Source organism: Eumetopias jubatus, unplaced genomic scaffold (genome assembly GCF_037043125.1).
Source record: "Eumetopias jubatus isolate StellerSeaLion01/CBP00866 unplaced genomic scaffold, mEumJub1_p1.0 scaffold_8, whole genome shotgun sequence".
NCBI lineage: Eukaryota > Metazoa > Chordata > Mammalia > Carnivora > Otariidae > Eumetopias > Eumetopias jubatus.
The window spans coordinates 91,173,680-91,187,501 of NW_028274814.1; the positions used below are offsets into that span (position 1 = coordinate 91,173,680).

Genomic DNA, 13,822 nt, shown 5'->3' on the forward strand with positions numbered 1-13,822 from the left:
GGTCTGTTTTTACTACTGCTATACAGTTCCTGAGTGAGCAGGAATCATTGCTTATGAATCTGCTAGTTTCTTCTGTATTCTCAGTCATAAAGTCCATCACCTTAGTCTTTATTCATTATCTGATACAACTTTCTCTGTATTCTTAACACAATAGAAGTTGCCTGATTCGAAAAAGAAAAAAAAGATAAAAGAAATTGCTTGTTTCAAATGTGTATAATAATTTAAGGTCATTGTATGTCAGACATATTTATCACTTTAAAGGTTATTATCATGCATTTAAATTATTACCATTCCTGGGGTGCCTGGCTGGCTCAGTTGGTTAAGCGTTGAACTCTTGATTTCAGCTCAGGTCATGATTTCAGGGTCATGAGATCGAGCCCTGTGTTGGGCTCTGCTCCAGGCATGGAGCCTGCTTAAGAGTCTCTCTCAGGGTGCCTGGGTGGCTCAGTCAGTTAAGCATCTGCCTTTAGCTCAAGTCATGATCCCAGAGTCCTGGGATCAAGCCCTGTGTCAGGCTCCCTGCTCAGGGGGTAGTCTGTTTCTCCCTCTGCTCCTCCTCCCCCCGCTTACATGTATTCTCTCTTTCTCTCTCTCAAATAAATAAAATTTTTTTTAAAGATTTTCTTTCTCTCTCCCTCTTGCTCCCCCCCCCCAAAAAAAAATTATTGCCATTCTTGGGGCACCCAGCTGGCTCAGTCAGCGGAGCATGTGACTCTTGATCTCAGAGTTGTGAGTTTGAGCCCCATGTTGGATGTAGCGATTACTTAAAATCTTTTTAAAAAATCGAAAAAATAAAAAAATAAATTATTGCCATTCTTGGCAGAATTTATAGAGGTATTGATTCACTGTGTGGTACACCTGAAACTAACATCTTGTATCAACTATACTCAAAAAAATTTTCCTTTAATTAAAAACAATTTACATTCTCTTAAGTAGTTTAAATATGTTTGCATAATATTGAGAAATACCTTTTATCATATGCCTTAGATTTCTAAATAATGCTTATTTATAGTTTGTGTTTAATAACAAATTCAATCTGCTCTGAGGAATACAATAGAAAAAGGAAATTAAAATAATCACAGGATATGATTTTAGAGTTGATAAGTAGGGAATGTGTTAACAAGTCTAGAAGTTTAATTGTGAGGAAATTACTGTGTGCAACTAGTCAGATGTCAAAAATTAGTTTGTGTGATAATCTACTTTGCACATAAGGTGTTTTGTTTTTTAGGAGGCCCGTAGGAATACTCTAATAAAAGATACCATGAGGGAGCAGTGCATTCCAAACTTGGTGGAATCATGGTACCAAATTTTACAAAATTACCAGTATACTAATTCAGAAGTGACGTGTCAGTGCCTTGAAGTAGTTGGGGCTTATGTCTCTTGGATAGACTTATCCCTTATAGCCAATGATAGGTAAGTATACCTATACTTTAAAGATAGAAACCAACAAAATACAATATATAAAACTCATGAGTTTGAAAACGTTGTAACAATTTTTTCCTCCTATTGCCAGGTTTATAAATATGCTGCTAGGTCATATGTCAATAGAAGTTCTGCGGGAGGAAGCATGTGACTGTTTATTTGAAATTGTAAATAAAGGAATGGATCCTGTTGATAAAATGAAACTAGTAGAGTCTTTGTGTCAAGTATTACAGTCTGCTGGGTTTTTCAGCATTGACCAGGTCAGTAAATTTATGTATGAAGTAGAACAAAGTAGGACGGGTACTAATTTAAATATACTTTCTTTTTCTTTCTCTTTTTTTTTTTTTTTTGGATTGTAAACTCTCCTCGACTATAAGGAAACATTGTATCCAGAAAGCCACAATGTTATCTGTAGCATTGTCCTCCACAGTAGATTATACCAGTTATTAACTTGAAGATCTAGGATAGTACCTGCAGTTGTGCATTTCTAACAAACTTCGAGTTGATTCTCATACTACTGGTCTATACTTTAAGTAGCAAGGAACTATACTATATACACGGCAGTGCATTTTGACCAAAACTAGTTTTAGTTATAAATGTTACATTTTCACCATACTTTTGAATTGTTACTCATTTGAGCTGTTGGAGTTTAGCCCCAACAGAGTGAAGTGTGGTAAGTAATTTAGAAACAGAATTTGAAGATTTTTATTTTACCTGTGACAGTGGTAAAAAAATTACTAAGAAATATTTGTTTTGCTGTTCTGTGAGTAATACAGCTCTAGAATTGTCCTTGCTGACAGAAGAATAGTAGCGTTTTCTTACGTTGCTAATAATTGTCTTATTTCGTCTGTGGTAAAAGACCTAAAATGATGAAGGTAACATCTCTTTCTATAGGAGAACATCATAAGGATAATTAATGAAAACAGTCTGAACTTTGAGTTCCGACTCTTAACACTGGTCTGACCTTAGGCAGGTAGTTGTAATAGCAGTTCTATCTCTTGCAGCATAGTTAAGGCTCAAATTGTTATAAATTGTTACACATACTGTATTATGACATTAACGATTACAGCATGTTTACTAACTTGAGCAGTTTAGAAGGAAGGTTTTGAAACCACAGATCTCTTTTTTTAAGCTTTTATAAACTTGGCAATATCTCCGGGTCTATAACCATTAAAAAGAGTTGCTTGAAAGAGTACAAGTGGTTAATAATAGAATTCAATCCAAAATTTTTCAGTCAAGATGGTAGAATGGTTAAATGTTAGTTTATAACTGGCACTTGATTCATACTAAAGTTTAGAGTTTTTCTTCTTACTCTTATGTGGGTAGTTTTTTTTGTTCTTGTTTATGTGGGTGTTTTTAAATTGAGGTCTCTTTTGATTGCTTAATAGGAAGAAGATGTTGACTTTCTAGCCAGATTTTCTAAGCTGGTAAATGGAATGGGACAGTCATTGATAGTTAGTTGGACTAAATTAATTAAGAATGGGGATATCAAGAATGCTCAAGAGTCACTACAAGCTATTGAAACAAAAGTGGCACTGATGCTGCAGCTACTAATTCATGAGGATGATGACATCTCTTCTAACATTATTGGATTCTGTTATGATTATCTTCATATTTTGAAACAGGTAAGTCCTTATTTTAATCTTTTTGCCCAGTAGATAATATAGACGAACCATAGAGAATTGGAAAATAGAGGAAAAATGAAAAGAAGGAAATACCCATAATTCTACTAGCTAACAAAATTTCCCCCACCCCCAACTCAACTTCTTAGCCAGAAAATGGGAATAGTCAGGTTTTAAAATTCACTAGACTTTAACAAGCTTTGAATTAGCTACAGGTTTAGGTTATTTTTTCATTTTGAATCTGTTTGTTTTTATTTATTTTTTCTTTCCTTTCCTTTTCTTTTCCTTTTTTTATCAAGTAGGCTCCATGCTAGGCTCCACACCCAGCGTGGAGCCCAGTGCAGGCCTTGAACTCACGACCCAGAGATCAAGACCTGAGCTGAGATCAAGAGTTGGACACTGACCAACTGAGCCACCCAGGCGCCCCTGTGTTTGTTTTAAATATAGTAGAAATTTCGTTAAACATTGTTCATTATTTTAATTACATATACATCATTTCGTATAAACAGTTTTTTACAATTAAAAATTTTCTCTTAGAGAGTTGCTTCCAATAAGAACTTAAAATGTAGATGGTAGCAGTCTCCATATTATGACTGGTAGCCTTTTAAAAATCAGTAATTTCCCATTATGTCATTAGATGAGAAAACCATTCCTATTTTACTTACATTTGATTAGTTAAGTCAAGCTTAAAATATTAACTTCTGTGTTATTGTTATAAATGTAACACACGTCTACCTACATACCTTAAGAAATTTTAGGTAATGGGAAAGATACGAGGAAAGTTAAAACGACTCCTGGTAATCCCACTGTGTATCTCTTAACAGACCTCTAGCTTTTTTTGCCTTGTTTGAAAACAAGGGAAGGGCGCCTGGATGGCTCAGTCGGTTAAGTGTCTGTCTTCAGCTCAGGTCATGATCCCAAGCTCTGCTTGGTAGGAAGTCTGCTTCTCCCTCTCCTTCTACCTGCCCCTCATGCTTGCTCACTCTGTCTCTCAAAAAAAAAATAAATCTTAAAAAAAAAACTGAAAACAAGGGAAGACCATACTTTACTATCCTATAAACTTCTTTGGTGAATATATTATAAATATCCTTAAAGTTGAAGTTCATCTACATGTCACGTTATTTAGTAGAAATGAAATTGCTAGATCTTAGATTAGGTGCATTTGAAATATAGAAAGGTACTGCCAAACCTTCCTCCACAGAAGTTGTGTGCATGTTTTAAAAGATCTTCATTGATTAGAAAAATATTTTGAGGGGCGCCTCGGTGGCTCACATAGTTAAGAGTCTGCCTTGGGCTCAGTTCATGATCCTGGGGTCTTGGGATTGAGCCCTCTGTCAGGCTCTCTGCTCAGTGGAGAGTCTGCTTCCCTCTCCTTATCCCACCCCCTACCCTGCTCATGCTCCCTCTCAAATACATAAATAAAATCTTAGAAAAGAAAAATATTTTGATAAGCGAGTATAACTTTAGGAAAATTAATAAATTATTGCTTACTTTTTAACAGCTTCCAGTGCTCTCGGATCAGCAAAAAGCTAACGTAGAGGTAATTGACTTCTTTTTGCCTATAAACCAATACCAGAATCTGTATCTGCAGCCTGTCTTTTGAAATACAGCTTAATTTCAAAGTATATCAAGTTAGAGGAAACTGACAAAAGACATTTTATTCTTAATTTTAGGCAATCATGTTGGCCGTTATGAAAAAACTGACTTATGATGAAGAATATAACTTTGAAAATGAGGTAAGAATTTTACATTAGGGAGAAATCAGTTTTAATTCATTATTTACTTCTCAAGTTAACATTTTAAGTTTTGATTATTTTAGAGTCCTTTAAAACAAGTATTTTAACAATCACTCTTGTTTATCATTGACCTCAGCCTTAGGTGAAATTAATAGAAGCTTCATAAGCCTTCATAATACCTTCAAAAAATACTTTTTTGGTATTTTGGCCCTTTTTAAAACGCTTTGTAGCATTGAACTTTGTAAAATATTGGCAGTATCATTGGTGATCATATCTCACTTTGTATTTAATAAGAGTGATGAGTTGAGGCCTGGTCAGTGGACCTTAGATCATAAGTGTCTGTGGGAGAGTGGGAATGGGTCACTTAACTCTCTGGACTTGTTCCATTTATAAGTCTTGTCCAGGGTTGCCAGTGAGTCAGTTTACCCTCAAGCACAAGGATCATCAGGTACTTTCTATCAACTCAAGCATTGCTTACAGTGTTTTGCAATGTGCTAATTGTTCAGTTCCCCACCTGAGGCATTCAAAAACTTTTGACTGTAAAAAGAAAATGTGATGAAAACCAACGCATTATGCACTTACAAAGAGCCAGGCTTGTTATATGTATCTTCATTCATAGGGTATTACAAGATACGAGGAGTATGAATAAGGTGGTGAAGTTTTCATAAAGCCCAACGTGAACCCATTCTGGCTCTAGATTCTTGTCCTTAACCTCCCTATACTGTTTCTGGCTCTAGGCTTTTTGAGATGTAGGGCTGTGTTCATAAATGCTTTTTTGTGGGCAGGAGAGGAAAGGCTACTAAACATAGTAAGTTTTTCTGTGTAAATAAATGTGAATGAAAAAATTACATATTAACTTTAGAAATGCAGAAAACTAACCATTTACATGAATTTTAAGATCTTTTAAATTTTAAAATAAGAATTTTAAAATATATCTTAGGGTGAAGATGAAGCCATGTTTGTAGAATATAGAAAACAACTGAAGTTATTGTTGGACAGGCTTGCTCAAGTTTCACCAGAGTTACTGCTGGCTTCTGTGCGCAGAGTTTTTAGTTCTACACTGCAGTAAGTTTGTTACTGTTTTTGTAACAAATCTGCCTCTTTCCTTTTCTCTGTGTTGATGTTCTACAATAAATGATTCACATAATTTACTATCTTTGTTACTTATTAAGATTTTATGTATCTCTGAAGCAGTGCACTTGTCTCCATTTATCTTTTAATTCCAGTGTAGTTAACATAGTGTTATATTAGTTTCAGGTGTACATTATAGTGATTCAACAATTCTATACAATGTTGATTGCTCATCATGATAAGTGTACTCTTAATCCCCCTCATCTGTTTCACTCACCTCCCCTATGGTAACCATCTGTTCTCTATTGTTAAGAGTCTGTGTTTTGGTTTGTCTCTTTTTCCTCTTGGTTCATTTGTTATGTTTCTTAAATTCCATATATGAGTGAAATCATAGGGTATTTGTTTCTCTGACTGGCTTGTTTCCTTTAGCATAATACACTATAGCTCCATCCATTATTATTTTTATCTCCATTTATCATGATCCTTGTGGGGAAACACTGCTCTTTGGAATGTAAACAATGAAATGGATCACATCAGTTATTTCTACTTTTGTGGTGTAAATTTTGTTGCCTGTTTAAAAATTGCTATGACTTTTTTTTTTTAAGATTTTATTTATTTAACAGAGAGAGACACAGTGAGAGAGGGAACACACGCAGGGGGAGTGGGAGAGGGAGAAGCAGTCTTCCTGCCGAGCAGGGAGCCCGATGTGGGGCTCAGTCCCAGGACCCTGGGACCATAACCTGAGCCGAGGGCAGACGCTTAACAACTGAGCCACCCAGGAGCCCCAATAATTGCTATGACTTAATAATTAAAAAGGCTTTTGTTGGTGTTATATAAAATGTTTATATTCAGATCTCACATACATATTCCCTTTTGGTTAGGAATTGGCAGACTACACGTTTTATGGAAGTTGAAGTAGCAATAAGATTGCTGTATATGTTGGCAGAAGCTCTTCCAGTATCTCATGGTGCTCACTTCTCAGGTGATGTTTCAAAAGCTAGTGCTTTGCAGGATATGATGCGAACTGTAAGTATACTACAGATAATTTATTTTGAACATAATTTTCTGTTTTCACTATAAGCTAGTGGGAGTTCCTTAATTTAGCATCTGTTAATACTGGGGCATTTTGATGTTACAATGAATAAGGACATTTCTTAACTTTTTCCTGCCCAGTTGGTAACATCAGGAGTTAGTTCCTATCAGCATACATCTGTGACATTGGAGTTCTTCGAAACTGTTGTTAGATATGAAAAGTTTTTCACAGTTGAACCTCAACACATTCCATGTGTACTAGTAAGTATCCATTTATTCTCCGTTTCTGGTGGGGGGGCGGATTTCTATGTATTTCAGCTAATGAGCAGATAGGATTCTGTCTTTATAACTTTTTCCAGAACCAAAAGCTCTCAGAAACTCTTTTTTAAAGATATTTATTTATTTGAGAGAGAATGAGGTAGAGAGCATGAGAGGGGGGAGGGTCCGAGGGAGAAGCAGACTCCCTGCTGAGCAGGGAGTCCGATGCGGGACTCGATCCCGGGACTCCAGGATCATGACCTGAGCCGAAGGCAGTCGCTTAACCAACTGAGCCACTCAGGCGCCCTCTCAGAAACTCTTGAATATACTGAAACCAACCCCTCCTCTATTTTTTTAAAATGGGCAGTTTCTGGCTTAATCAGTCATCTAAAAAAGTCCTCAAGGGCCTATTGGTGTCCTTAAGGATTACTTAATATATATACCTGGCTCCTGCCATCCAGGAGCTAAGAAGTAAAATTTGATGTGAACAAAAATATATTATGACAATACCAATAAAAATTTTAAACAAATGCAGAAATAGTAAGTGTCTCTGTTTCTTTAGATGGCTTTCTTAGATCATAGGGGTCTGCGGCATTCTAGTGCAAAAGTACGGAGCAGAACTGCTTACCTGTTTTCCAGATTTGTCAAATCTCTGAAGTAAGTACTAAATGTCAACTCTTATGTTTACTTTTTGTTTCTAAGATTGTTAAATGAGCCCTATAAATTATTTTCTAAAAGCCTGTGGTAGATTTGGTTTATTCTAAGGCTCTTTATTAGGTTTTCTTTTTTGGTATCATGTTATGATTTCTTTTACTGTTCATTAGCCAGGTTCATCACTGCAAAGTGATTTGTTTGCATACTTTTATATGTAATACTTGTCATCGCTAATGACATAATTATTTAACTAACAGTTTTATTGCTGTGGATTACTCTATGGCTTCTTTGAAATTCTAAAGAATATATTTCTTGGAAATAAATTTTTTGACCTTTCTGTTTTGTGTTGTTTTTACTAGTACCATTTTCTTGGCATGAAAACTACTTGTTTTTAGGCTTATAAGGTTGTAATTTTTTAAAATCATAGCTTGTCTTAATGATTACATCTGACTAGGTTAGAATTGAACCTGTTTTTAGTTCCATCCTTTTTAAAAGGAAATTTGGTATTTTGAGCACAGTGGTTTACATAATTGTGATTTTCCTTTTTTGCCTTTTTTCAGTAAACAAATGAATCCTTTTATTGAGGATATTCTGAATAGAATACAAGATTTACTAGAGCTTTCTCCACCTGTAAGTATCTGTCTTTCCAAATTACAGATTTTCCCCAAGTATCATTGATGCCACACATGCCTTTAGCCTTTAATGCTAATGCCTTGTGGGCAGTTTTCTTAATGGTGGATGGTGGTGGCAGGGATGTTGTATACAAGGATTAGTTAGTTCTGTTTACCAAAATTCTGTTGCGATTAGCAAACAAAGCATGGTAATAGAATTAATAAAAATGGAGGGGTGCCTGGGTGGCACAGTCAGTTAAGTGTTTTTCTGCTTGGGTCATAATCTCAGGTTTGTGGAATCAAGCCCCCCATCAGGCTCTTCACTCAGCACAGAGTTTGCTTGAGTTTCTCTCTCCCTCTCCCTCTGTTCCCCCCCCAAATAAATAAATTGTAAAAAACAAAAATGGAAAGGAGTTGACTGATAAATTTGGCAGAGTGAGATATGGTCTGCTCTCCCTGTTAAATGCTGAAGTAGTGTATGGAGAAGGAAAAATTCAATTTCTAAATTATTTCCTGTTTAGTATAAGATCATATTAGCCATTCTAAGTGACTGCTACCATTAGACTGACTTTGGGGGGTAATTTAAGGCTTTGGGTAAAGGTTAAATGCTGGTTGATATTTTGGTATTCATTTCACAAGAAATATTTAAGTTGAGATACTTTGTAACTTGTTTTAACTTCTACATGTTTTTGTATACTGACATTGACTCATTTTTTTCATTTTGATAAAATTGCTACTAGAGCAGCCACTTGAGAAATGTTAAAACACAAAAATACTTTTATTCTTTTAAGTAAATATTAGTATTTAGAGTATAGTGGTTACATAATTTCACTGCATGAAAGATTACTAATGAATTATATGGTTAAATTATTTTTGCATATTACAAAAATCTATATATTAAAGTATTCCATCTGATTAATGCCAATTTTCCCTGGCAGTTCACACTGACCTGTAAGACTTAGGCATTCAGAAAGTCCTCATGCACCTGGGTGGCTCAGTCCATTAAGCATCTGACTCGATCTCAGCTCAGGTCTTGATCACAGCGTTGTGAGTTCAAGCCCCGTGTTGGGCTCCACGCTGGCATGGAGCCTACTTAAAAAGGAAAAGTACTGGGTGCCTGGGTGGCTCAGTTGGTTAAGCGACTGCCTTTAGCTCAGGTCATGATCCTGGAGTCCCAGGATCGAGTCCCGCATCGGACTCCCTGCTCAGCAGGGAGTCTGCTTCTCCTTCTGACCCTCCCCTATCTCATGCTCTCTCTCTATCTCATTCTCTCTCAAATAAATAAATAAAATATTTTTTAAAAGGAAAAGTACTATTTAGCCATATTATCTTAGCAATATTAGAAGTTTTTCATGTTTTTTATACCATTCATATAAACAAGGGCTTGTACTATACCTGTAATCTCTTTTTAGTATTAAAAAAAAGGCTTTGTTCAAATTGCTTTTACCTGATGTCTGCTTAATAGGGTTTTGAGTATCCATTTTTTAAGTTCCTTATATAGCTACTTTATCTTTGTGTTCTCAACTGATACAGCAGTAATTAGTCTTAGTGGTACTTAAATGCTTTAGCTACTTTTATATAGGGACATGCTTCTTTTAATGAGGATTTTTTTTTTAAAGATTTATTTATTTTAGAGAGAGACAGTTGGGGGAAGAGGGAGAGTATCTCAAGCAGACTCCCTGCCAAGTGCAGATCCTGATGCAGGGCTTGATCCCACAACCCTGAGATCATGACCAGAGCCTAAATCAAGAGTCAGATGCTCAACTAACTGAGCCACCCAGGTGCCCCTAGATGAGGTATTCATTATATAAAATCACCACATAATTTATGTTGTAAGTCTAGATTTTTTTTTATAAGATTTTATTCATTTGAGACAGCATGAGCAAGGGGAGTGGCAGACAGAAGCAGGCTCCCCACCAAGCAAGCAGCCTTATGTGGGACTTGATCCCAGGATCCTGGGATCATGACGTGAGCCAAAGGCAGACGCTTAACCGACTGAGCCACCCAGGCACCCCTCAAAGCACCTTTGTACATCTCATTTTTAGTCTCATAACAGTTTTACAAATAAGATTTTTACAAAAGAGAAGAAGTTAGGGGCGCCTAGGTGGCTCAGTTGGTTGAGCAACTGCCTTCGGCTCAGGTCATGATCCTGGAGTCCCAGGATCGAGTCCCACATTGGGCTCCCTGCGTGGCGGGGAGTCTGCTTCTCCCTCTGACCCTCCCCCCTCTCATGCTCTCTCTCTCATTCTCTCTCTCAAATAAATACAGTCTTTAAAAAACGATAGCGAGAACAAGTTAGAAGGCTAACTAAAATTTTCTATGATAATTTGCAAAGTTTTATCAAGGGTAGAATTAGAGCCATGAGGGGCACCTGGGTGGCTCAGTCGTTAAGCGTCTGCCTTTGGCTCAGGTCATGATCTCAGGATCCTGGGATCGAGCCCCGCATCAGGCTCCCTGCTCGGCAGGAAGCCTGCTTCTCCCTCTCCCACTCCCCCTGCTTGTGTCCCTCTCTCGCTGTGTCTGTCTCTGTCAAATAAATAAATAAAATCTTAAAAAAAAAGAATTAGACCCAGGACCTTTTGATCTCGAATTCAGTTTTCTTTCCATTATGTGGTCCTAGGAGAAAATTTGTTTTTTATAAGTACTTGATCTACTTTTTAATAATGCGTTGATGTGATTATATCTCCTAGTCCTATTGGACTTACTGTGCTTAAATGAGAGGAACTGAATGAACAGTGATAAACACCAATAGGACTAAATTTCTTTCTAGGAGAATGGTTACCAGTCTTTGTTGAGCAGTGATGATCAGCTGTTTATTTATGAGACAGCCGGAGTGCTGATTGTTAATAGTGAATATCCAGCTGAACGGAAACAAGCCTTAATGAGAAATCTTTTGACCCCACTAATGGAGAAGTTTAAAATTCTGTTAGAAAAATTGATGCTGGCACAAGATGAAGAAAGACAGGCATCACTAGCAGACTGTCTGAACCATGCTGTTGGATTTGCCAGGTGAGTGTGATTATAATTAAAATTATAAATTGAGTGTCTGTACACACACACAACCATTTACTTGGATCTTTTAGAATTAGGCACACACATCCATGTTTCGAAAACTGAATTGTCGAGAGAATTATCTAAACCTTTCTTTTCTAAATCCAGTGAATTAGGATGTGAGGGCGATCTGGCTGCGACATCTGTCACCCCATTGATCGCCAGGGTTGATTAGGCTGATCTGGCTGGCTAGGCGGGTGTCCCCTTCCTCCCTCACCGCTCCATGTGCATCCCTCCCGAAGCTGTGTGCTCGGTTGAAGAGGACGACCTTCCCCGATAGAGGAGAGGACCATTCTTCGGTCAAGGGTCTCGTGCTCCCCTGCTAGAACCTCCAGACAAGCTCTAAATCCAGTGAATTAGAAGATTTAGCTGAAGAAGGGAATAGATCACATAATATTCTGCATTTCTGGTTTGACAACTGTCTAAATCCTTAACTCTTCTGACTTCTTTAGTATAAATTGATCATGTATTTAGGGGGATTAGCTGAAAAGGTTGTTTTTTTTTTTTAAAGATTGTATTTATTTGTCAGAGAGAGAGAAAGAGAGCACAAGCAGGGGGAGCGGCAGGCAGAGGGAGAAGCAGGCTCCCCGCTGAGCAAGGAACCTGACGTGGGGCTCAGTCCCAGGAGTCTGGGATCATGACCTGAGCCAAAGGCAGCTGCTTAACCAACTGAGCCACTCAGGCATCCCTAGCTGGAGGGTTTATATAAACAATGACATATTGGGACATCTTGGCTCAGTCTTGGTACTGATAAAGTCTTGAGGCTTCTTTTTAGCTCTCTCATTGTGTCCTGAAGACTACCCAAGCTGCCGTTTCTTTCTCTCTGCCCATACATTTTATTGGCAAACGACAACAGTATGAAAGTTGTAGTAATTGCTAATAAGAAGCTGCACAAAGAAATTGCTGTACAGAATACTTCAGTGCAAAAGCTAATGTTAGGTCGTATAAATAACTTGATTCTAAGGATTTTTTCTAAATTTAAATCAGTAGTGTTTGCAGGTTATCTAGTACAGCCCAGTCGTAGCAGTGGATTTTTTTTTCTCTTTTCTGCATACTTCAGTAGGATTTTAGTAAAACATTTAGATGGGTTCTCATTAGAAGGCTTATATTAATTACCTCTCACTCATTTAATTTGAACCCTTTCTGGAATGGCACCTGGAAGCAATAGTATATAAATAACCATGTTAGCGAAAGATGGAAGCAGTCATGTCATAGAAACTAAATAATTGGCTTCTTAGTTTTGTCGATTGTGTAATTGGTTGTGCATTATTTTTCATTACTCCATAAAACTTTTATTAAAGCCTAAAGTTAAAACTAGTTGCCTGATTTTGCTTGTGTAGCCGAACCAGCAAAGCTTTCAGCAACAAGCAGACTGTGAAACAGTGTGGCTGTTCCGAAGTTTATCTGGATTGTTTACAGACGTTCTTGCCAGCCCTCAGTTGTCCTTTGCAAAAGGATATTCTCAGAAGTGGAGTTCGTACTTTCCTTCATCGCATGATTATTTGCCTAGAGGAAGAAGTTCTTCCATTCATCCCATCTGCCTCAGAACACATGCTCAAAGATTGTGAAGGAAAAGACCTCCAGGAGTTCATTCCTCTTATCAACCAGATTACAGCCAAATTTAAGGTACCACAGACCTATGGGCTCAGAGAATCTCCTGACAAATTAGATCTATTGATCTTTAGATACATTTTGGCATTTGCCCTTGGGTTTTTTTTTTTTTCTTAATCTAAGTCACTTGAGGACATGGAGCATATATATTGTTGTCCTCTCCAGTGTCTAGCACACTGCCTGACACATAGGCCATGTTGAATGGTTGTTTTAATCAAAACAAACCTTATCTGCCCTGTGCAGAAGAAAACAGTCTGCTCTTTTAGAAAAGCAAATGAAAATAGCATCGAGGACTAAAATATCTTGAGGTAAATAAAAACTTGTAACTTGGGTGCCCAAACAGGAGTTTGAAATTCATTCAGTGTACTAAAGTCAGTTTTATTGTACAAGAAAATGTAAACCAAGTATAATCTGGCTGATAAAAATGGCTAACGCATAGTGCTTTCTGTTCAAAATCCATTCTAAGCCTTTTTTTGTACATTAATTCATTTGATCCTCCTAACAGCCCTAGAGAGAACTGTTGTATTTTATAGACGAAGAAATTGAGACCGAGAAATTAAGCAATTTGCATCGAGGCACCAAAAAGCCTTCAGAGCCCAATCATACAAATTCTACTTGTAATTTAGCAATAGAATTCATTTGTTGATAATTTAAATTTGAAAATATTCTATGGTGATATTCAATTGTGAAATACATCTGAATCCCTATTATTTTAACCTGAATCTTGAACTGTAAGAAATGAGTTGAACTTAAC

General features: G+C 37.0%; 1 protein-coding gene across 2 annotated transcripts in view; it reads left to right on the forward strand.

The window, feature by feature from the left end:
• Window positions 1-13,822, forward strand: part of XPOT (exportin for tRNA) — a 46,197-nt gene that overhangs the window by 13,554 nt on the left and 18,821 nt on the right. For both annotated transcript variants that reach the window (XM_028110833.2, XM_028110834.2), the window contains exons 7-18: window positions 1,229-1,413; window positions 1,514-1,682; window positions 2,811-3,047; window positions 4,546-4,584; window positions 4,718-4,780; window positions 5,721-5,845; window positions 6,733-6,877; window positions 7,025-7,144; window positions 7,704-7,798; window positions 8,356-8,425; window positions 11,177-11,415; window positions 12,798-13,083. In XM_028110833.2, coding sequence (XP_027966634.1) covers window positions 1,229-1,413; window positions 1,514-1,682; window positions 2,811-3,047; window positions 4,546-4,584; window positions 4,718-4,780; window positions 5,721-5,845; window positions 6,733-6,877; window positions 7,025-7,144; window positions 7,704-7,798; window positions 8,356-8,425; window positions 11,177-11,415; window positions 12,798-13,083 — 1,773 coding nt within the window. The remainder of the gene's footprint in view (window positions 1-1,228; window positions 1,414-1,513; window positions 1,683-2,810; window positions 3,048-4,545; window positions 4,585-4,717; window positions 4,781-5,720; window positions 5,846-6,732; window positions 6,878-7,024; window positions 7,145-7,703; window positions 7,799-8,355; window positions 8,426-11,176; window positions 11,416-12,797; window positions 13,084-13,822) is intronic.